The 23,971-nt window shown below is 42.2% G+C and overlaps 1 protein-coding gene across 11 annotated transcripts in view; it reads right to left on the minus strand.

Annotated features, from left to right (window-relative positions):
* Positions 1 to 7,230: 7,230 nt before the first annotated feature.
* The window catches only part of LOC102093310 (monocarboxylate transporter 2), a 41,977-nt gene continuing 25,236 nt past the window's right edge, over positions 7,231 to 23,971 (minus strand). For 8 of the 11 annotated variants that reach the window (XM_065075464.1, XM_065075465.1, XM_065075467.1 and 5 more), the window contains 3 exons: positions 17,949 to 18,092; positions 12,362 to 13,237; positions 7,231 to 9,547 (listed from right to left, as the gene is read on the minus strand). In XM_065075464.1, the coding sequence (XP_064931536.1) occupies positions 9,255 to 9,547; positions 12,362 to 13,237; positions 17,949 to 18,092 (1,313 nt within the window). In that variant the 3' untranslated portion in view covers positions 7,231 to 9,254. Of the gene's footprint in view, positions 9,548 to 12,361; positions 13,238 to 17,948; positions 18,093 to 19,103; positions 19,177 to 20,236; positions 21,633 to 23,971 lie in introns of those variants that run through there. The other 3 variants (XM_021291777.2, XM_065075468.1, XM_021291779.2) reach the window with 3 other exon arrangements.

Below are 23,971 nucleotides of genomic sequence, written 5' to 3' on the forward strand. Positions count from 1 at the left end.
TGGTTTCTGCAGAACAGTTGGTTTCTCTTTTGGTCTGGTTGCCATCACTCAGCAGACTTGTGCTGTCACTTGGCTTTTCAAAGAGCCTTCCTGCTCATCACAAGTCTAATGTGTGGATATTAGCACTTTAGGCTTTCAAGACAGAGGTATGCACAGGTGCCAGAATCAGAATTTCTGGTCAACTGATAAGTGTCCTAGTACAAAAGGAGCCATTTGACGCCGTGTACATTGTCAGCTCTAGAAAAGTGCGAGCACTAAAATATCTGCAGAATTCATAAATTAATTTTGGCCGTCTTTCCCAGCTTTCTGAACTCATTTCCCAGAGATGAGCAGGGTGAGGAAAGTTCCCATCACCTGGAGAGAGTGTCTTTCAAATTCACGCATCCAGGTAGCTGCACAGCATCGTTTCCAGAGGGGCAGTGACCTCACGGACACACACCTTGGGGGCTGCCACATCTGGCCAGCTCAGAGCAGGAGAAGGCTGAGTCCACATCTGTCCTCAGCATACCACCAGTTTGTTCATTTTAGCTGAAGAATCAGGAGAGCAGCCTCACCAGTTTAAGCCAACACATAGGTAGGTTTTTGCAGTGTGGCATAGTAAGAACTGCTATACATTTTTTTTTCCAGAAAAGACTGTGGTTAACTAAAAATATTTATTGCAGATTAGCTAATCACTCTCATAGTGAGGCGTGCACCTAAAATATATGCATATCATGTGAGATCCACATATGGACATAAATATGTAGACACACAGGCATGCACGTTATTTCTGGTGCTCTTCTTTTAGTAAGAAAATCCCAGCTATTTGGTAAAACACTGGGACAAATCCTGAGGGTGAATGAGGGTCTGTCTGAGACAAGATTACAGCTGAGGCCCTATAACACAAATTATGCTGAAGCCCAGTCCCCGATGTTTTGCATCCTTTTGTATTCCACATGCTTCCCACATCTACATGACAATCTGTCATGGCTGGTTACGTCGGCACATCACATTCAATATATTTCTGAGGTGCAAAATGAGAGATGATCAGAGAAGTTCTGAGAGATCCAAACCAGGAAAACTATGGGCTTAATTGCAGCATTAAGCCTGAGTGTGGCACTAAGTGGGAAGTGCCACTAAGAAGAGCTCTGCTCCAGGGGAAGCAGCTGCACTTTGCTTTGCCACTTTGGTTATCAAGCAGTGTGACATCCCTGTCCTCAGTATCCCCAGTGTGTAACTGCAGTAGTGTGGGCATGAAGTGGTTGGGGGATGTATCCCACCAGCCCTCCCCTGAGCATACAGGACAGTGCTGGACTTGTCATGCTGCCCCCAACCTCAGAGAGCAGGCAGCAGGTTGGGATGGGATTGCCCATGTAGAAAAGCAAAATATCCTTCATTTTGTCTGTTTTAATCCCGCTTTCCCATATTTGCATGTATTTAAGAAAGGAAAAGGTCAGTAATTTGCTACTTAAAGGCATAGCACTAACACAGAGGGGAACAAAAATTCTGAATTATTATAAGAGTATAGTATTATATATATATACGAAACTAAAACAAAGCAAACAGTCTATGGAAAACAAGGGAGTTCTGCATTTTTGCTGTAGAGAAATGCAAAAAAAAATGATCTGCAGGAAAATATATCTATCCTGCTGTTGGCAAATTAATGCCACACAAGGTGGAAGTGATGAGAAAAAGCACAGAGGAGTCTGAAAAAGCACTGGAAATAATATGCACATTCAAAAGAGAAAAAACAAAGAGAAAAGTCGGATGTGAAAAGGTAAAGGTCGGGCCGGGGCTGGGGGGCGGGGAACCGGGGCTCGGAGCGGAGCCCAACTGCGGGGCAAGGCTGATCTCTAGCGGCTGCGGGCGCAGCGGCGGCTCCTCCTGCTCCCGCACCTCTGGCTGCTCCCGGGAGCTGCGGGGCTTGCCAGGGTGTCTGTCACTCCCAGCACCGCGACGCACAGAGGGGTGAAAGTCCGCCCAGGTGTGTGTTTGTTTGTTTGCTTTGGATTTAATTTTTAAGTAACACCAGAATATATTTTGTTGCACTAAGAAGCCTTTTCCGTAGCAGCGCTACTGTGTGTTTCTTAGAGCAGAGCTTTCTCCTGTATTGAGTTTCTTAACAAGAATTGTTCCAGTAAAAGACGAAAACATTGAGTTTAGATTTTTCTGGATTTTTTTACATTCCAGTTCAAAGCAATTGTTTGTTTTTTTTTTTAATGCCCTGTTGAATACTTGGTTTATTTTTACTTTCTCTGTGGTGTCCAATCTTGTTCTCCCTCTGAACGCTGGAAGGAAAAAAGTTAAAACGTGAAAAAAGAAGAGGTAAAGCCAGACGTGAAGTATTTTTCATTTGTTTGAAATAGTTTTCTTCCTAGTTCTTACGGTAAAGAAAAAAAAAAGGGGTGGGGAAAGGAAAGGAAAGGAAAGGAAAGGAAAGGAAAGGAAAGGAAAGAGGAAAGGAAAGGAAAGGAAAGGAAAGGAAAGGAAAGGAAAGGAAAGGAAAGGAAAGGAAAGGAAAGGAAAGGAAAGGAAAGGAAAGGAAAGGAAAGGAAAGGAATGGAATTATGTCCTCTCATGCATAATATTTGCAGGGCTATTAACAAGAAAAATAAATATTTCTTTGGAAGGAAAAAGGATGGTTCCTCTCCGACAGGAAAATGCAATGCCTCACTAAGCAAAGCACACACTTGTGCCATCAGCCAGACAGCAAGGCAGCTCTTGCTCGAATGTGCACCAGTCCATTAGCGCCTGGTTCACATTTTTTGGTTTCTCAGTCAGAGTCCCTGAAAGGGCAATTGGGAAAATCAGCTGCCTTCTAGCCACCACTCAGAGGAACCATGAGGAAAGAAGGCATCTGAATATGTTTCAAAATAGACAAAAATAATGAGTGCTATGTACTTTGAAGGGCTATATAATGTTGGATTTGTCAGGCGAAGTCATTCCTCTCTGGGTTGTGCCATACAACCTAAACCACTAATTTGTTCTCAATCTGCAAGACTAATAGTGATGATATTCTTGCTTTTTCAGTCACTGCATGTATTTGTGTTCTACATATCACTGACAGGTCACTGAAACAGAAACCACACATTCAGAGCATGACTTCTGTAATTATATATGCTCATACATCCTTAATCTGAGGACTTTCTTTTATTAGCTGATAAAACACATAGTGCTGCTGTATATTTCTGTATGTTCCATTAGCAACCATTGCTTAATAACATTTGCTGATGAACACTGCATAAGTCTAAAGAGAAAAGCTTACAAAATCCAGAAAGTTATTTCATCCATTGCTATTCTTTGAAACAGGAGTTTGTTTTTTTTTTCCAGATGAAATATCACATTTCTTTAATTAAAGAAGATATTATTAAAAATACTTCAAGCTGGTCTAGCACAGTTCATTCAAGAGTGTTTTGCATATCACATCCTCCCCATCACAAGTGTATTTTTTCTTCACATCTGGATGTTCTGCACATTGGCCAGAGTTGTCCTTTTGACCAGGTGCCTGGGTTCATGCCTTAAAATGGCACTGGAGTAACAACCATGAACTGGTGCAGTTCATGTCCCTGGTGCTACCTCTACAAGTCCAGCAGCTTTGTCCCCTTCTGCAAAGCCTCTTTGAGCCTACACTCACATTACTGTTCACTTTATCTAAAATAAGAGCATTTTGAGGAGCAAAGGCCTTCTGCTGTCACCAGTGCTTGCAAACTGCATGTGTCGAGGGGAAAGCCCTGCTCAGCGCCTGCGATCGCCGTCATTTCTCACAGGTAATAGCTCCTGCTAAATGAGCCCCAAAACATTTCTCCAAACAGTGCTTAACTGCTTACATGCTTAGAAGTAAACCACATTTAGCTGCCTTTAATGCTTTTCCATCTCTATTTTTATGTACTAAGATCAATTTCATGAGCTTTCCCAGGTAAGATGATTGCCATCAGCAGGAAGAATGTAGTAAATTAATTATAGATGTATGTTAAATTACTTTCATTACCACCCCCAGTTCTGGGAGGGAATCGTGTGAGCAGGATGACTGATGGAACTGTGTTTTTACATATTCCCCTGGTAATGGATATTTTTACTTGGCCGCCACTGTTGTTTCTCAGTTCAGAGAAGCTGGAATTACACATTTCAGAAAATGGAGGTTCAGTCTAAAATTAACCTCCAAACATCACCAGACAACTGCCGCTAGAATACGGGCTGTCTATTCAGGGTCTTCTAGTGCTGTTTCTCCATAATGTACAAAGGTGAATTTAGGCAAGATTCATTCTTTTTAACGTTAGGCACATCCAATTCAAGGGAGAGGGAGTCAGTTGCATTTGGGGTGTTGTTTCTACACACTGTCAAAGATGCAACAGCCAAGACAAAAGTCAAGGTGTGGAAAGTTATTTTCCATATTCACCTTATAACAACCTTGGTACAGGGTATTTTCTAGGGATTAATGACCAGGCCAGTTTAATGGCTCTCTGCTGAACTTCAGGCTATCAACTTTTCACAGCCTATCATTAATTCCTGGAAAATATCTACGTTCATGATAGATCCCAGTGAAAAATAATACACTCTGTGAAGGTAAGTATATTGCTAGTGTTTCATCATGTACTACCCCTAATTACTAACTTCAGACACACTTCAGAATACAAGTAAATAGTTACACTGTAATTACAAAGCTGCTTCACTGCACTTCTATTTGTATGGTTTGTGATTATGATTTTTCTCTAGCTGAAGGCTGAAATCAGGGTATAATTGTCTGTCCTTCATGTTTCTTACTGGAAAGTACTATACAATACTATATTTTGCAGGATATCTGTAACAGGTTAGTCAGAGGACAAATACCTACCGGCTAAGTGAATTCAATATATTTCTAGCCACTGCACTCACAATCTCTTTTGTTAAAAGAGAAGGAAAAAAGCCGGGGGGAAGAAAGAAACAAAAAGTTTGGCAATGGTTTGCTAACAAACAGAAAAAGAGAAAGAGAAACCAAACAGTTGGGCTGTTTTCCAAAATGTTGAGTTTAGTGAGGAGGACACCAGCCTTCTGGATGTTTGGGATTTTCTAAGCCAATGCATTGACAGAGGTCATTGGAAGAGCAGAAAGGAGATCACAGCCGTGAGAAGCAAGTTGTGCTGCCTCCTCAGTCCTTGGCTCTGGTCTGGGCTCAGAATTCAGTGCAGAAGGAGCTCCCTTCTCATCGTGACTGGCACCTGGCCAGGACCCACTCAGCACCACCAAAGATGCTTTGAGGATCCCTCTTGCCACCAGATTTGGGTAGGTAACTGTATTTTAACACGTCAGTCCTGACATCACTTGGGAATGCAGCCCCTGCGTGCAAGGCTTTAGCTTGTTGATTTTCTCTCTGCTCTGTTGGAGCAAGGCTGGGACATGGGTGCAAGAACATGCACACAAGGTAGAGATTGCTTCTGATGTCTGAAGCACATTGGAGAGATTTCCTTCTCCATGCTGCCTCTGCAGAAGTAGGCCTGCTGTGGTTTCCATTAGACTTGTAGAAGTGCCAAAAAAAATCCCTTAGTCTGCTGGGAGAACAATTTGACTTGGCAAGTTTGCTCAACAAGCACTTATTATACATAGTATTAATGGGTGATATGTAGAGTCTGTGGTTGTTTCAGTTAATAATGCATGGATCCTCCTAGATATCCTGGGGATCTCTCTCTGGAGTTGTGTTTTGTGTTCAGACGGCATAACTAATGGCCAGGGCTGATTACGTACTGATTAAAAACTACTTAAGAATCTGTCCAGGAAGGGAATGCCAAGCCCTGAAGTATAAGGGAAATGCTTCTTTTGTTGTTGTTGAGAATGATGGTTCAGTATCCCAATCAGGCTCTTGTAGAAGTTCAAGCAACCCTGGAAACAATGGGCAATTGCTTCTAGTAAGGTCACAAGCTAATGAAATACAAAAGACATCTCATAACTGCATTCCAATGGAAGTGTTAGCAATCATCCTTGCCTGTCTGATATCTGAAACATGCCCCATGTGCCTGATACAGGTATTTATGGTACAACCTCATACCTCTTGACTTTCCTGCACAGGTGCTTTCTAGCCACAAGCATGCATGTAAATATGAATATTGTGTTCAATTTGCCACACAAATAGCTAAATTAGATGCACAGGAAGCTTATACTACTTCACAAGAGCTTTTTCTAATGGATATTTCATATTGCAGCAGTCATTTTTAATAACTGAAAATGTTCTTAGCAAAATCTGGGAGTTTTCCAAGCCTGGATTACAGCTTGAGCCTGAAAGGTGTTGCGGTCATGGGATTTGATTCAGCAAAGCATTTGTAGGGGTTTAAAGTACAGTTATTTGGGATTGCTTTGCTGCATTGATCAGTGAGATGTTGTGACCAAAAGTCTGACCCCACAGCATGGGCAGGAGTCAGGGTAACCGGGAAGAGGCAGCCCACCCAACCACTGACAAACAGCTGTCATCTCCAAAACTGTATCAAAATAGTCTGACTTCCCACATGATAGAAATAGTGCCATAATCTTAAATCCGATATCTGTTTCTATCACAGGAGGCTTGAGTAAGTTAAATAAGTAGCTACTTAATGTTAGAAGACTTCTGAAGCCATAAAGAACTACTTATTCAATGTTAACGAAGGTGTCTCTTTTTCCAGAGGATTTTCGTAGATAACTAACCGGACAGAAAGCCTTTTTATTGAAAATGCTATCTGTATTAACACCTTTTTAAGATCTAAAAAGCTTGCTTTGGGTTTCTGGTAGGCAAAGAGCCTTAGCATCAGCTCCTGCTAGGTCATTGTTCCCAGAATTAACTGATATGGCCTAGTGGGAAGGTATGAAAACTATCTTGTCAGATCCTTGCCAGGTCATTCTCAGCTACTTTCAGTCTCATTATGGGTCCATACAACTGAAGGGCTGAGTCAGGCTGGCCCAGATCACCAAAAATGTCAAAAAAACTGTGTGGCTAAGAGCTCCCAGTGGTGGTCCTGGAATCAGAGGCTATGGCCTAGAGTTGTATTACCATGTATGTGGAGCCAGGACTAGAAACCCTATGGGGATAAATTCCTTACTGAATAGAAAGGCAGAATTACCCTACAGATCCCAACAGGCAAATGTAAAGTCATTTCATTTTTTATAAGAGTTTTATTAAGAATATTAAAGCTTCTATAAGGCATATTGTAAAATGTTCAAGACCTTCTATCAATGCCTTTTTTACTAAAATACCATAGATATATTTGACAGAAACAGAGAATATTAAAAACACAACAACAAAAGCCTAAATATATTGTACAGATTTTATTTTTCAGGGAAAATGCAAGATACTACATAAGGATAAAATTTAATTCCCACTGAAGTCAATGGCCAAAGACCATTATTCTTTAGTGGAACAAAAGGTTTCACAGAAAAGGTTTTGTGCAAGAAGATATGAGTGATCTAAATTTAAGCATATAGCATTTATGAAAGCATTTTTACAAGCCATTCTTCACAGTGTTTATACAAGTGATGACTAAATACAGTTCTTCAGTGACGAAGTCATGTAAAAAAACTTCATGTGATCACATAAGGGTGCCATTGAATCAAAGAAAGAGAAGACCTAGTCTACAGCCTGGTGTTAGCTTCAGATTTGGGTGATTTGCCTCAGAAGTCCTTGTTTTTAATCCAGCCACTTGGAGCTAAATCCACAAAAGGCCAATGATTCATTTACATGATGCCATGTTCAGCATCCAGGGCTCTTCAGCAACAGCTGCTGATTATAAAATATATCAGTGCTTGCTGTCAGAGTCCAGATCTTCCCAGCTCACAATTATTACCACTGGATGAGAGGCTCCTGCATGGCCTCAGTTTCAGCTGTGCATCAGTGACCTGGGGAAACTTTATTTCCTGAAACTGGATGGCATGACACCACCAGGTATTGCAGTGCTACCACCAGGGAGGTGCCTAACCTGGCCCAGACAAGGTGGGGGGCAGCCGTGTTGGATTTCCTCCAGGATGGATGCAACTCAATCAGGTTAAAAAAACACAACATGAGGTCACGGCTCTAAAACAGTGTTTAAAATAATTAATCCTGAGTAGTATGATGTGCAAGGGCAGAGAGGGCTGTGGTTTAATGCATGACTATCCATGGCATTTCGTATTTTCTAGCAGGACACCTGTGCTCAGCAGGTGGGATTTCAGCCCCCTACCTCAGCTGCCAGTGTTTTGCTTCAAGTAGATGGCTGAGGCACCCAATTCAGGGCAGTGGATCCCATTTCAGGTCTGGCATGCCTAAGCTTTATTACTGATGTAATAATGCCCATAGCTCCTCTGTGCTTCAGTTCTTCATTTGCAAAATTAATTAATAGTAACAACACTTACTGCCTCACTAGAGTGTTGTAAAATAAAAAGCATGCTAAAACCAGTGAGGCACTCAGATATTGGATAATAAGGACTTTGTAACCTCCTAGGGAAAATTTTAAAGAATTTTGCTGTTTGAATGTAGATCAAAGTTTAAACCTATTAAAACTAAATTTCTGCCCTGCACAGACAAAGGACCTGGAAGAAGGATTCCTGTAACATGTTGGCCTTGTGCTGGCCCTCTGCATAACATCACCTTTCTCAAGGCATTTTGTAAATGCAGAGGTCCCTGAGAAAGTCCCTGGTCAAGCCATGATGAACCACCTAGTTTCTAGTTCCTTCCTAGCATGTACCACCCAGAAGGACTGGCTGCCTTGCTGCCACTTCCCAAGCAGATCTGTACTGCCCTTCTTCTCTTCAAGCAACTCTCTCATGGTGGATTCAAGATGAGTATAAGGTCTGTTTTACTTTTCCATGACCCAGAGATGCAAGTCACAGTGCAGCTGCCAGTTGAAGGCAGCACCAAATCCCTGGGACAATTCTGACACTGCAGTCAAAAATAGTCAAAGAATTTTGACCGCATGATGAGAAGATCCAGCCACCACAGTACTCAATGCAAAGCCCTTTCAGGCTGCTGGAAGGGCCCTGCATTGACTCTGATGGCCACAGGCCTGAGTACAGCTGTAGTACAGGGAATAAAAGTGGGGTATCAGTTACACCCTTACTCAGCCCCTCTGGGAAATGTGAAATATCTGAAGAAAAACGTTGCGGGACCTTTGGTAGACAAATGGATACTGCACTGTGTGTCACAGCACTTTATAAGAAACTAGACTTGTTCTCTTCTAGTCTTGTCCTACATCAAAGAGGATGCACATGACACAGCATAGGGCAAAATTTAAAAACATAGTGAGATTTCACAGCTGGGGAAAGTAACCCAGAAGTAATTTCCCATTCAGCCTATGAGAACAGGTTTAAACCTCATTTGTGCCATTTACTTCCTTTTTTAGTCTTTCTTGTTCCTCTCTTAAAGGTTCCAGCTCAGGCCCATCCTGTGTGGTTTCTTTGTTCCAGTTATTTCTGCCTTCATTTTCTGTCCTTACAGATTTAGGGTCCTCTTCTTTTGCCTTTCTTTCCTTCTCCTCCTTGGCAAGCATACGATAATTATAATAATTCATGATGAACAGGAAGGTTCCTGCCAGGACCATCACAACTCCACATTTAATGAACATATATTTATAGTCCCCAAAGGTATCAATGAGAGTTCCTGTAAAACATTTATTTAAAAACAAAAGGAAAAGAAACTTAGAGATGAAGGCAATAATATTGTGTTTTGAGATCCTAAATACAAAGGGACACATTTGTGGCTTTATGATAAGACATTCTCTATATTTCTGATCTCTCCCAGAAATACTCTGATCCTGCAAATACTTTTCAAGTGTTTCACTATATAGCCTGTGGGTAGTTAACACTGACACAGGTAATACTACCAATACTTTGTACAGTTAAGTAGAAGGGGACAAAGAACCTACATTGAAAAGTCTGGACTTCTCAGGCACACCTATTTTTTCCATGCAGAAACTAATTCCTCTGATCACAGAGTCTGTAAGACAGTCTTCCAGTTGACTCCAATGATCAGCTACAAGGACGTCCATTCGACTTGGTGTCCTCAGCGTGCCAGCAAAAGCAGCAGCTTTCGGGAAGACCTTCATGAGACGACACCTGGCCACTGCGTCTCATCTCGGACTCCTGACAAAGACTTAATTTATTCCACCATGGGTCATTCACCAGCACTAGAGGGGACTCAGCTTTTGGTCACAGCTGCCCTTTCTGCATTTATACTTGTGATCTGAAGATGAAAGGGCACTGTGTGAAAGTGGAAAACTTTAGTTCCAGGGAAAGCAAAGATGATGCTGTCAATGTCAGATAATTTCAATGCCAAGACAAACGTGACAGGTTCCTCTCAAAGGTTAATGCCTCTGCTATGGAGTTACAGAGTAATTGAAGGGAGATGGCTTAATTGAAATGTCAGTGTTCTCCATTATGTCAAAATGTAATGCAAATCTTATTGGGATTATGATCCTGAGCATTAATTCCCATTTACTGGTGCAACAGAGACCATCCTTAACATCCCAAATCCTAATTAAAGTAAGACCCACTCCTAACCTGGCCTTCACAGTACAGACAGTCCTCCTTGAAACTGGTTCATCATCCATCAGCTCTCTGACTTTTTGGAATATGTTCTCCTCCTTAAAAAGAGGGATCTTTAATTACTTCCTGACTGACCCCTAATGTTGAAAAGCTGATGATTAATCATCCCACTGCATTACACTAACAAGGGATTTTATGGCCACCAAACAGATTTCACAGAATCATAAAAATAATATTTTTTAACTGGTTTGGGTCAACAGTTCTTCCTGGATCATTCCTAGATGTCGTGGAACACATTTTCAATGCACTATATTTTTCATGTTACTGGTGAAACATCAACCAAATGCTAATTGCCACAACTTTTTCCTTTTCTGCTAATCAGGATGACCTAGAGGTCTCCTAAATAGGTTTCAATGAGAGTTTTAATGAGTAGAGTATTGGAAAATTCAACAGTAGGATAGTCTTGCCTCTTTTCCTTTGAGAATAAGATAAAGTCATAAAACACACTGGGAACAATTTACTTAGTTCATTAAAGCAGAACCCTGCAGTAGGTTATTAAAATGCCAAAGAACCAATAAATTTGCTGCTTCTTAAAATGGTGGGGAAAAACCCTACAAAAATAATATTACTGATTATCACATATAGAACTGCTTTAGTCTCATTAGCAGCTTCTGGTCATTATCTCAATCTTCCACACAGAAATTTATATCGTTCAGAAAATGGTCGGTTTAAAATTTTATTTTCTTTTGTTTGTCATTAATTAAATTATGAATCTCTATGACAGCAAGAGGATACAGCTGCTTCTGTCACACTGTATGAACTCCTATAGTAATATAAAGAATTAAATGGTTCTGTAAAATGTGTCATAGAGAGTAGTAGTCAGATCTCAGTTGTGAATCAAGGAAATGGGTTAAAACTACCTTCTTTCTGGTCATTCTTAAATTTATTATGATACTGTTATACCAAAAGAATTAGCAGAGTTTAGCTTGTATATATCCAAATATAGAACGCAAACAGAACTTAATTAAACATTTTAGCATATTTAAAGGTGATCAGTTACCAAACCAGTTATTCTAGCTTGTTTACAAGTGAAATGCTAATTGCAGGACAGGGCATATAGATAGTATGGTATCTATACACTGAGCAGATGTTGCCTATAAAGTCATTTAATTCATAGATGGCTTGGATTTGGTAAGGGCCGTACTTGAGCCAAATGCCAAATTCAAATATGGTGTCTTCCAAACATGATAGAAAACTAAGTGAGCACAAGCTACAGAGGGAAAGAAGTGGAGGCTGTTGAAATCACAGGAGGTCTCTGCTCCCACTTCTTTGGAGATGACTATAAGCCCTGCTGGAGGTTAAATATTGTCAACATGGACATTTGAGGGTCTCTGTCTTTTGATATTTCAAACCATGCCATCCAAAATAAACCTTTTTTTTTTTATTTTTGGAACAGCCTTAAATCTATCAGATATTCTAAGATGGCTGAAATCTGTAAGTGGAACTACTCAGAGCCTTAGAGACAAATAGCAAATACTTGGTCTGAGTTGACAAGAAGATTTCATAGAACTGTTGTGTTTCACTGTGATTAAATTGCAGTCAAGTCCAGCCTTTTGCAACAGGCTCTCCAGGAGGAGAGGTTCTTGGTGTTGCACAAGTCCCACTCTGCAAGTTCAGTTTAAGTATTTGAAGGCATAAGGGACTGAAATATCACTCTGAAAATTCTTGACTTCAACTGTCTGACTACATGGAAAAGAGTAAAGAAGAAATGATGCAGGACATACCTAGGACCTGCCTTCTCAGTCCAATTACTAGTGGAAAAACTGTGCATGGGAAGCAGAGAAAACACATATAATATCACAAACTTTGCTTGCAAGAGGTTAAATATAAGTGACAATTCAGTGGAGGCAGAGGAAGAAATTACACTCACCTCCAATAGGCGGTCCCAGCAATATCGTGCAGCACTCCGCAATGGTGACCAGGCCAACAGCGCTTGTGAAGCGGGCAGCTCCCACAAGGTCCATGAGGGTTTCGAAAAGCATGGCACAAACCATGCCAAAGGCCAAGCCAAAAAAGATGGAGTAAACAACGAGCCCCTTGTAGCCAGAAGCCAGCGGGCACAGAAGGTGGCAGGTGCCGTTGAAAGTAATAGCGAAGCTGAAAAAGTATTGGATTCGTGGCCTCACCCACTTGCTGTTTGCAATGATGCCAGTGGTAGGTCGGGCAATCATATCCACGATAGCAAGAATCGAAAGGAGGAAAGCAGCTGAATATTCGTCAATGCCGATGTGCTTTGCATAAGGTGCCAGAAAAACAATGGGGGCAAAGAAACCCAGGAACATGAGTACATTTCCGATCAGGTAAATCAAGAACCCTCTGTGCTTAAAGAGGGAGAAATCAAGGTACTGATTGATTTTTTCACAACAGTCCTTTCCTTCTTCCTCTTCTGTTTTGGTCTCCGTGGCGACATTCGTGGGGCCACTCATTTCCATGGCATCCTTAGTGTCCTGTTCTTTCAGAGTGCCTTTCCCTTCCTCAGTTGTCTGGATTTTGACTGACGCTGTGGCTGCCCCGATGGGTCGGAAGAGAGCTCCTGCCACACAGCAGTTTAATAAAATTGCCCCAAGAATTAAAAAGCTGCCCCTCCAACCAAAATTGTCAAAAAGGAACTGGTTGAGAGGAGCCAGGGTGCAAAGCATCACAGGGCTGCCTGCCATAGCAAGGCCGTTTGCAATGGGTCTTCTCTTCAGAAAGTATTTCCCTATCATTATCACTGATGGCTGAAGGTTGAGGGCAAGGCCAAGTCCTGGAACACAAAACAATAGCTGAGATACACAAAGGAAGATTTGAGACCCGTTTATTCTCAGCTTTAGGCACATCCGTGGACAACTGATATCCCTAAGCTTCTTGCTACCGCATTTGGGTAACCAGACCCCAGAAAGACACTTTTGTTCAGGGAACACCCTTCCTTTTGCATTGCAGATCTCTAGGGTGGCAAACCTAGCACAAAGAGTTTGCTTCAGAATAAATTGAAAGAATACCCTCAATGAATGCCGGCTGGTTTTGTTCAGACACAGCAGCCTTGTCAGAGAAAAGGAAGTATCTGTTAAAAAAAAAAATTACAACTCCCAATTTGAGGAAGGTTGTTATGGCTTGGACAGTGCTAACCACCCAAGTGCATCCTTTTCATGCATGGCTGGGGTTGGCAACCACTTCCACGGGTGGTGGGTACCCAGCACTGCAGCCAGGCTGACAGACCTGCACAGATAATAACATCACCCTTCTCAGCCGCTACTCGTGGTGGTGTGAGCAACTCGGGTCTGATGTAAAAGATTAAGAGGTCTGCAAGTGCACAGCAAAAGAGCTACTGAGGATGATAATTAAACAGGACCCTAGAGTGTTTCTTTTAATTAAAATGTATTTTTATTGCATTTAGATATTTAAATGGTATTATTAATCTGCATTGCTAATTCAGTCAGCTAGCTTCTCTTGCACAGGTGAAATCTGAAGGCAGAGAGAGCAAATGCTGTGATGGTCTCAACTTTCAGTTGTTCTGTTTGAGAGAACTAGCATATAATCATCTCTTCTTTTCAAACATTTTTATGGTGTTCAGTATTTCCTTAAAAAGTTAAATTTTCAGAACTCCATAAAAATGACATTTCAAAATCATGCCACATATTTTCCACCCTTTCATCCAGGAAAGAATGAGCCACATTAGAACAAAGCAGAAATGTAATCCTTGAAGTGATTATACCAGAGAACATGAATCCTAAAAACAGGGTCATGCAGATTTTTTCTTGTTCATTAGTCTATATAATTAGTTTGTTTAACTGTGCAGTACATAATTAGGTGTATTGCTTTACAGAAGAGAATTTAGAAAGGTCAAGGTCCTCAAAATTAATTAAGGAACACTGTCATTAGTCACTGATAGAGTAGAACCCAACTGATGCAGCAGAATTCAACTGATGTTGGATAGCTTCAGTTTGAATTGTTTCACAAAATTATGATTTTTGCCAAGTCTAAGATTCTTTAAAAAAAAAAAAAAAATTGGAAGTTTACAGCATTAAAAATAAATTGAAATGGCAACAGATTAAAATGAATCTTGCTATGAAGGACATTCTCAGCATGAACTTTTCTAGATAGTCCACATATTTGGTAGAGCATGTCTTTGGAAAGTGCAGGCTGCTCATAATGCCTAAGGAGCCAAGTTATTCTCTGTGAGAGGACTGACCCAAGAACTATGGACGAAAAACACAGCCTTGGTTAAAGAATGCCCTTGATGGTGCTCAGATAGAGCAATGCATGTTCTTTCACCTGAGAAGATGCAACACAGTGGATCAGAGTTTGCTTTAACTCTCTATTTCCCAGGCTGGTAGGTAAGGGCAGAAACTGAACCATCATTTCCATAGAGTCATTTTTGGTAGGGACCTACCACATGTCGTGCGGAGAAGGAAAATGAGACTGGATGCCAGCTACCCACTTAAACAATAATCAGCTCAAATATTTTATTATGTGAACATTAATTTGCCAGTCAGACAAATCTAATTTAATATTACCTCATGCTCTTCCCATTAATTAAATTTGGAGAGTTTCAAATTGACTGACTGGAATTTCAATTTACTTTAAGCTTTTGGCTGACATTAGTTGGAAATATTTATATCCATTTTATTCCAGTTTTCAGAAACTACAGCAGCTTTTTCATGGCTGAAATCATTACTCACACAACCACATTTTCTCCCTGGGGATACGACAGAGAGGCCTGTTGGTGGTATTACATGAACAGAAGCAAGCTTGTGCCAGAAAGAGCGTCCTTCCCTAGATTAAATACATCTCACTCGTATTAGAAGGAAATTGGTGGTTCAGGAATGAGCCGTGTAGCTATTGATCTTGTTCCTACTTTATTAGCAATGGAAGATCCTACCATGTATTTCAATGGTCAACATTAACAGCTGAGGTAAGACTGCCATCACATTAGTCAATGTCTTACACCCTGGATGCCATTTTATTTTGTGATGGTCTAATTGAACTAAACTCTGACCAGTTGTTATTGTCTTGTATTTAGCTTTGAAATTTGCTGACGACTTGAAGAAGAGGTTGCATGCCTAAACACCTATTTTATGCATCCAGGCTGGCATCTATCCAGCTCGACAGCTTGCAAACATCGTCTCTCTTCCTAAGTGCTACAGGGAAACAAGTGAGGAAGAGAACATGGGTTTTACAGTGTAGGCAAAGTGCTTCGTGCCGCCCCCAGCTCGGTGCCATCAAGGACAGAGTTGCTTCAGAGCTGCCTCCAACAGCAGAGCCCAGATCAGGCTCTGCAGGCAAATGGAAAAAGACAAAATCAAGAAGGTGATTGAGATCACCGTGTCTATTCCCTCCACCACAAACAGATACATCCTGCTCTGCTCCTCTGCAGAGATTTCTATTAATATGCCAAAGGCACAGGACTGTAGCAGAGACCTCCTAGTACCAACTACATTATTTTTATCTTCATGTCTGTGAATTACATGAACATGGTCATTTATGTCAGTCTGTTTCCTTTTCAGGATAGTAGGAAGGAGGCTAGAAAGAGTGAGATATTTACAGGTTGCTTCACAGTCATCACTAATCTCCTGCACAGAAGTCTCTCTCTTCATACAGTAATGCTGTCTCAGCTGCGTGACGAGCCCGCAGCTCCATAATTGCCCTTGAATGCTTCCATGTTAGGCCTGACCAACAAAAACACTTCAGGCATAATTAGAGGCATCAAGCATGTTAGCAGGATTACAAGCATCTTCCTCTCTCTGTCAAATTAATATTCCTTCCCTGGCACATGCACGCCTTGCCTGGAAATTATGGTTTGTTAGCTAAGACCTGATCCATACAGCTGTCCTCATTCAGCAAGCAGAGGGAGAGACGTACAAAACAAAAAATGTGCTTTGCTCTGAGGAAACACCACAGCGTTAAAGACGAGGGAGACATGAGGGCAGCTTTGCCCTTGTACCCTGTTGCTGGCACTATCAACTTGCTGGGATGGGCAGTGCACCAGATTCGGACCAGAAAAAGAGCAGGGACTTCATTAACCCTAGGTCCTTTGGGGTTTGGCACAAAGTTCCCTCCTGGCACATTTCTACACAAGTACCTTTGAAAACAGGAGTTGGTGCCTCCCTCCAGCACTGCTCCTTGTCTGAGCCCTTCTGCTCACCAGAATGCATATATTTTTAGCAAAGAATTTACAGTTTCCTTGTGCTAATACAGCATTAGTCAACTTGTTAGATGACATTTGTTTAGGAGGGAATAATTCAAGGTCATGCATTGATAAATATGGAATTTATCTATGGGAGACATTGGTTATTTTTATTTCTCACCACTTTGTTTCTGGAATCTCTTTCAAGGAATCTGCAAGATTTATGCATTCAGTAATATCACAGTTTCATCTAATTACTGTGACTCTTCTTCAAAAGAGTAAGGTTTAAGAGAGGGAATCCTACATGGGGATTTATTCACTACTGTAAAGATTTAATAAAGCAATATTGGTGTAGGAGAATGGGATGACAAACTTTCTATACCAATTTACTTTGCTAGTGGCTGCGTGTATTGATTTTAAATATTGAGCTTACACTTTTCATGTTCAGAAAGCAGCAACACTTAATGTGCCTGCAGAGAAATAGGGAACATTCATTATAACACACACTTTGAACCTCAAAAGCCAGTTTTGAATTCATTGTGTCCTGATTTCAGGCAGATGTCCTAGCTGCACTAGAAGAAACATTGGCTACCCCTTAGCCAAAATAATCAAACAAAAATGCTTACAGTTATCACACAGGAGAAGAATTCTGTTCCACCTACCTTTAAAAACAACAGCCCAGCACCTGCAGGCTGTAAAGATGCTGGACTGAGCCTATGCCTTCTCATGCTTGAGTTCCCAATATGGAAATTCATATTTCAATATAGAAAACTCAAATTATAACTTCAATAAGGAAATATAGAGTTATTATTTTCTCAATATGGAGAATATTGCACATTTTCAATCAACTCTAATGGTTATTATTTTCAGATAAAGGACCTCCTAACCTCACAAGCAAGCAAAGGGCAAGTAAACCAAAGCAAACTCCCGAAATCTCATTTCATGTATCTCATAGAGGGAATATAACGCACAGTTATATTGGAACACGTGTGCTTTCTTTATAGTTGCACTTGTATCTTGAAGGGCTGGCCTTGCCCAGGGCAGAGAGCAGTCAATCTGCATTTGCTTCAGTGGGAGGTGTGGGCACTGATGTCCATTCTCACCATCGCCTGTGGCCAAGAGCACTCAGCTGCAAAGACCTGCTAAGATCCTGCACGCAATGTCCAGCCAGGAACACGGCGTTTAGCAGGGGATATGTTCTTTGCTAAAGCTCATCTGGAACAGCTGACAAGCCAGGGCCCCTGTCCCACCAGGTTCCCACTGCATTTGGCTGAGGTGCCCCAAGGGGGGGTGCCCAAGCCACCAGAAGTGAATCTCAAGTGAGGGTGGAAAGGAGACACTTTGTTCTTACCTGTAATGAATCCCACACAGATGTAGAGCTGCAGGATGCTGGTGCAGAAGGCAGCTGAGACCATCCCAACACCACAGAGCAGGCCTCCAAATATAACCACAGGTCGGCTGCCATAGCGGTTTACTAAAATACTGCTAATGGGACCTGTGGAAAGAGGGCAAAACAGTCCTTGAGGCAGGTATCTTCTGACAGAAGGGCATGTTTGACACAAAGCAGGTAAAATTCTGCAATATCAGTGTCCCTGAGGTGCTGCTGACAGCTTCTAGGGTGACTTCAGGAAGAGAATGGAAAAAGGGAGAAAGATGATATGCACTGTGTGGAGATGGCAGCATGTCCCATGCCACACAGTGGCTGTGTACTCGGTGACATCTCCTGCCACCAGGACTTTAACATGTTATCAGAGAAGGCAAATGGCAATTACAAACTAGGTGAACACATGACTCCAACTTCGGAGCTTCTTGATTTATTATGATGCTAAACCATATACACAAAGCAGTGGTTCATATTACAAGGTTGATATCATGAATACTGTTGCATTTTTAATGACTCTATTTAATGCAATTCCAACCCTGCTGACCAGGACTGAAGCTTCAGCAAGAACAGTTGTTAATTAAATCTTAATGGCAGTCTACGTAAGTAAAAACAGTTTGAGATGATGGATTAGCTGAAGCTCAAAGGAACCAGTTTGGTCTTGCATTTATGTGAAGAGGTGGTTCAGGCAAGTGCAAAATTATGAAAGAGGGAAGTGACTTTAAAAAGACCGTGCACACTGAAAGGAAGCATTGAAATCTGGGGAAATATAACAAGCCAGCAGCTTTGGGCAGAGGAGGAAAGAAGGGAGATCTTGTGCATAGTAGTCTCAACTAGCTGGAGGACCGGTAAAAACCAGAATCACAGAATGATAAAAGTTGGAGGGACTTCAAAGGTCTCAGCACCAACCTCCTGCTTGAAGCAGAGACAACTTCAAAGCTAAATCAGGCTGAGAAGTCAGAACGAGAGAAAGAAAACTGAGCAGGAAAGAATGGTCCAGAAGTCAAGAGATGAGATGTAAGAAAAAGATTCTATATTAGTCAAAAACCCTGAAGGAAAAAGCTGCAAAAATGATAATGAAAATGAAGCAGGGGAATATAGGCAGCATTTAGTATCTTATCTTACCTGACTATTTCTGGTGCTACTCAGCACACAGCAGTGGTGTTCCAGAGCCCAGTGTGCTTGTTTGCCTTCATTCCTGCCATTAAGAACAGGCCACACTGTCCACATACCAATTACTAGAAACCGGTATTTTAAACTTACAGGCAACTCTGAAGAGTTTGACTGTGGAATCGACCTCACCACAGAACCATTTGGAAGTATATTTACCTTTGCTTAAATAATCTCATCCAGAAATAGTGCCAGAGCTCTTTCCAGACCCTGCAAACTACACGCACTTGAGCACAGGAGCTAGACCCAATATCCCCTCAGCATGTCTGACAACATCCGAACAAGTTCTCAGCTGTTAGAATGTGCAAGAATAACAGCCATTAGGTACGACCAGTTCAATCTAGGGAATAAAGCCCATCGTTACATCTGTAACACATAAAATACTTCCCAGTAGATGTAAGGTCAAAACACTCATAAATGAAATACACGTCAGCACAGTCTTTGCAGCATCCTTGTAACTGAGTGACCTGTGAGTTGGTCACATCAAACGTGCCATTCAGTTAAAATTTCAGCGAGTATATAATTATGTGGAGAGTTTTTTCTCCTAATCCTGTAGCTACATGCGTGCATCCTTTTGCTGCAAAGAGCACTACAGTGTTCAATGAGAAGTTCCAAGGAAACGGATACATAAGTCAGATCAGCACAGCAGGAAAGGGACCCCTTTCTCACTGAGCCTCCCCTGGTCAAGGCCTGGACTTGCATCATGCTTGAGCTGGTCTCACCATGTCCTATAATTCAACAGATCGAGCCAGTGTTCCTCGGAAAGGCACCAACACATTCATCTGCAGCCTAAGGGCACACAACTCTTATATTTTTCAACTTTCCACATGTCCACATTTCTCCAGAATCTATCTAATTACTTAGCTAAGAAAATGCGGTTTCAATTACCTTCTTCCCCTGGGAGGGGGCTTCCGCATTAGCCCTAAAACTACAGGGTATCGTGTTAAGGAGCAGAGCATTTAAAGCCCATAAGATTTCTTCTAAGGCCCCCCTCCTGCTCTGATTTGGAGCAGCTCCCAGGGAAAGAAGCCTCAGCTATGAGAAGTAAAACAAAATGCTCACTTATGTCCCACTTTTGCAACACCCACCTCAGGAGAAGGGGAATATGAATCCACGTGCCTCTCACTCCGGTGCATAAGCTGTCGCATTGGCTTCACTCATCAGTAAGGATGGGTTTGGACCATGACAGCAGATGATGAGCTGGAAGAAGCAGGGGATGGGACACACTCTGCTCTGCTTCCTGGCTATGAGTAGAGGGAGTATATGAAAGCAAAAGCTCATATCCCAACTAGTGGCTTTACAAATAAGAGCATCCTTCCTGTGCCCCTGGGGCACCCTCCATGAGTGTGCAGTGTACTCAACCACATCCCAAATTTCCAGCAATCACTTATTAAGCCATGAGACCACAATTTCTCCCTGTTCTTGTCTTGTGTGATCTCAGGAATGCTTTACAGCAGGTCTGTGTGACCTTTAGCAAACAGCCTTCATCTGCTGTTAGCAGCGTTACCAGTTTTACAGGGGGATAATCAGTCCCACTTGTTTGCCAGCCTAGGTGGGAGAGCTGTGGTCTCAAAGGTGTTATCTGCCTGGGCTGAGCCCAGCTCACAGGAAACTGTAATTAACTTCAGAAGCAACTGTTGTGGTTACTATGAAGAAAATTACTCAATACCAGTTGAAACCATCACAGCAGCATAAGCCTTTCTCCTTCGCAGCCTGAAACCTTAAGTCCAGACCCTGCAAGCCTGCCTCACCCACATAGGACTGAGGGTTAGAGACCTCTAAGTAACTAAGTGCAGCCAGTTAGAGGAGAAAATAGCAACAGAGCATCTGCACTAAACCTTTCTAGCCATTGGAAAATACACAGCGAAGACCATGGTGAGCACTCAGCCTCCAGGGAAAGCATCAGCTAGACCTACACTTTATAAAACACCAGAGAATCCAGCCCAAGGCCTCAAACAGTTGGGAAACCAAACTTCCCTGAGTTGCTGCTCATAGGGCGAAGGTTTTGTAATAGTCCTGAGCAGACCTTTCAAATGCACTGAAGCAAATGCAAAATCACATCCTCAAAATTACTTCCACTTAAGTCATTTGGACCTAAAGAAATGTCCATAGGCTCTAACAGAGCAGCCTTTCAAAAGCTGTCCCATCTCTTAGCAGAAACCAGCGCACGCAATACGTCACATAGCTTTGCACACTTCAGCACGCAAAACCCTGCCGATTTGGGCAGGCATACAAAGCACAGACGTACACCTGCACCCTGCCCAGATGTCTTCAGTGATCAGCATCACACTCAATAGAGCTAAATGCACCTCTCCTGCCCTGCTCCTGCCACCTATAGTGTGTCTCTCATGAGGGGCTGATCAGGACCAAGCACTGGGTAACTTTAACTACAGTGTTCGTAGGAGCTTCGGAAACATCAAATAGCTCAAGTCAAGACAGAGGAATTAAGAAGGAACAACAAAGCCAGCACCACAGTTGTGGGAAATAGGGAACACAGTTACTGCTTTGCTTGCAGCTATTGCAAAAATTAAAAGTGTCACAGCCTCTGGAAACACGGTGGAATTGAAAAGCGGGACCTGTCATTTACCAGTTATTCAGCCTGCATGAAAAGAATAAAGATGCAGTATATTACCACACAGAAACCAATTACTGTAACAACATGTGCAGCTTAGATCCCAAGGCACCTTTATTTGCTTATACCTGCCTGGTCAAACATGCAGGAACCACAAGCTCCCTGTCCTGGCATCCAAACTAAATCATTCTTCCTTCCTGCAAGCCAATGGTGGGAGAAGCTAACAGGACTTGGGGTGATTTTTGCTTCTTAATTTACAGTCAGGTGAGGACAGGGCAAAAGAAACAGCTGGCAAAGCTCTCAGAAAGCTGCCATTTTCCTGGCTTGACATTGCAGAAGCAGCGACACAAATGGTGTCCGAGTCCTTGAAAAGCCACAGCAAGGAGCAAAAGCCATCTCAGCTGCTGAGCATGTCCCCAGAGCATGGCTTCTCAGAGACCAGAGCAGCCAGGGATAGTGTCACTCAGCCAGCGCTGTCCCCACAACCCCAACACCACGGCAGCATCGCAACTTCTAATGAGGAAACAGAAGTAAAATTTAATCACTGCCTTGCATCCCAAGGCTGTTGGCACAGGAACAGTGCTTGGCTGTGGGAAGGGATGGCATTTCCACCCACCCAGCCTTATGGAACAAGGCAGCCCCTCCCATGGCCCAGCAAGCACTTTCCTTTCTCCCAACTAGTTTCCACCCACAGTGACAATTTATCATCCATTGCAAGGAGATGACATGAGACAGCAGAGGGGGATGCTGAGCCTTGTCCTGCTGCTGGATTCACAGGACACTGTTGGTGGAAGGTCTCCAATGGAGCTGCCATCATCCCCTGGGTAAGAGCAAGGAGAGTCTGCTCAGAAATGCCTCCCTTCACATGCCAAGCCCTTGCAGAGCAGGGTGCACACAAATTGGGTTCTGCCTGCAGAAGAGCTCTGCAGTCTGCAGAGCAACAGTTCACATCAGATACCCCTGAAAGATGCTGCTGGGATCAGGGCACTCCTGGAAGACTAATGCAATGTAAAGTGCTATCCTCAGTCCATATAAATCATGCTGGTTTAGTGCCTGTCCTGTATAAAGCTCCTCTTTTCTCATACCTGTGGCAGATTTCCATTTGTTGTTAGCTGGTACAGGAAAGGCCATGTCAGAGAAGCTGATCTTGGTCACAAGTAAAACACAGTAACTCGCCAGTGGGAAATACAACAAGCCCTAACTCATTTGTTACCTTGTCCAATTACTTTTCACCTTGAGTCTTGTGTTTGCAGAAGTGAAAAGGACCCTGAAGAGGAGATTGGAACACCATAAAAAAAATGCAAAATACCCTGGACTCTCCTTTCTTCTCCTCCACAAAGCCAGGCCATCTTGTCATTTATTGTTTTTGAGCCGCTGAACTATGATCCAGAGAGGATCATAACACAGAGTTGGCATTTAACAAGAAATATCAATCCAGACTGGCTTAAACTCTTGCAAGCATGACAGTGTTCAAAAAATAGACAACTGAATTGCCTTTCTGTTTTCCTCAATAAGCCTTATGAATTTTTTATGAGCTGCAAAACTTCCAGTGTTGATGCAAAACACCAATGTATTTTTGACAAGGACTAAAACATTCTTCTCTCCCATACCTCTGACCATAAAGATATAGCTAGATAGAGAGATAGAGAGATAGAGAGATAGAGAGATAGAGAGATAGAGAGATAGAGAGATAGAGAGATAGAGAGATAGAGAGATAGAGAGATAGAGAGATAGAGAGATAGAGAGATAGAGAGATAGAGAGATAGAGAGATAGAGAGATAGAGAGATAGAGAGATAGAGAGATAGAGAGATAGAGAGATAGAGAGATAGAGAGATATCTTCCTTATTTGTAAAGTTAGGTTTGTAATTTTTTAAAAATTTAACACTAAGAGGAACAGCTTTCTCCCTTTTAATTGACACCTGGCTTGGATAAATTTCTGCTGAATTATTTCTGTGCAGGGTTCTCAGAGAAGCATCTAAGTGCTGAGACCCTGAAAGACAGACCCCGTAATGAAGAGGCCTCCATCCAATGTGGGTTTTTTCCCAGATTTCACAAGACTGACCTTCTGACAGTGTAAAGTGGCACTGAGCCATTGCAAACATCATACCTCTGCTGGTAAGACCATGTGATGTTCATGCAGATGATAAAAGAGCATTACTTTGAAATAGGCCACTGCATGGTCTCCAGTGCTGGCAAATTTGGGACCAGGGGTGCCCCCATTGCTGGGACTGCAATGTGCAGCTCAGCCTT

The sequence above is a fragment of the Columba livia genome, chromosome 10 (genome assembly GCF_036013475.1).
Source record: "Columba livia isolate bColLiv1 breed racing homer chromosome 10, bColLiv1.pat.W.v2, whole genome shotgun sequence".
Lineage (NCBI taxonomy): Eukaryota > Metazoa > Chordata > Aves > Columbiformes > Columbidae > Columba > Columba livia.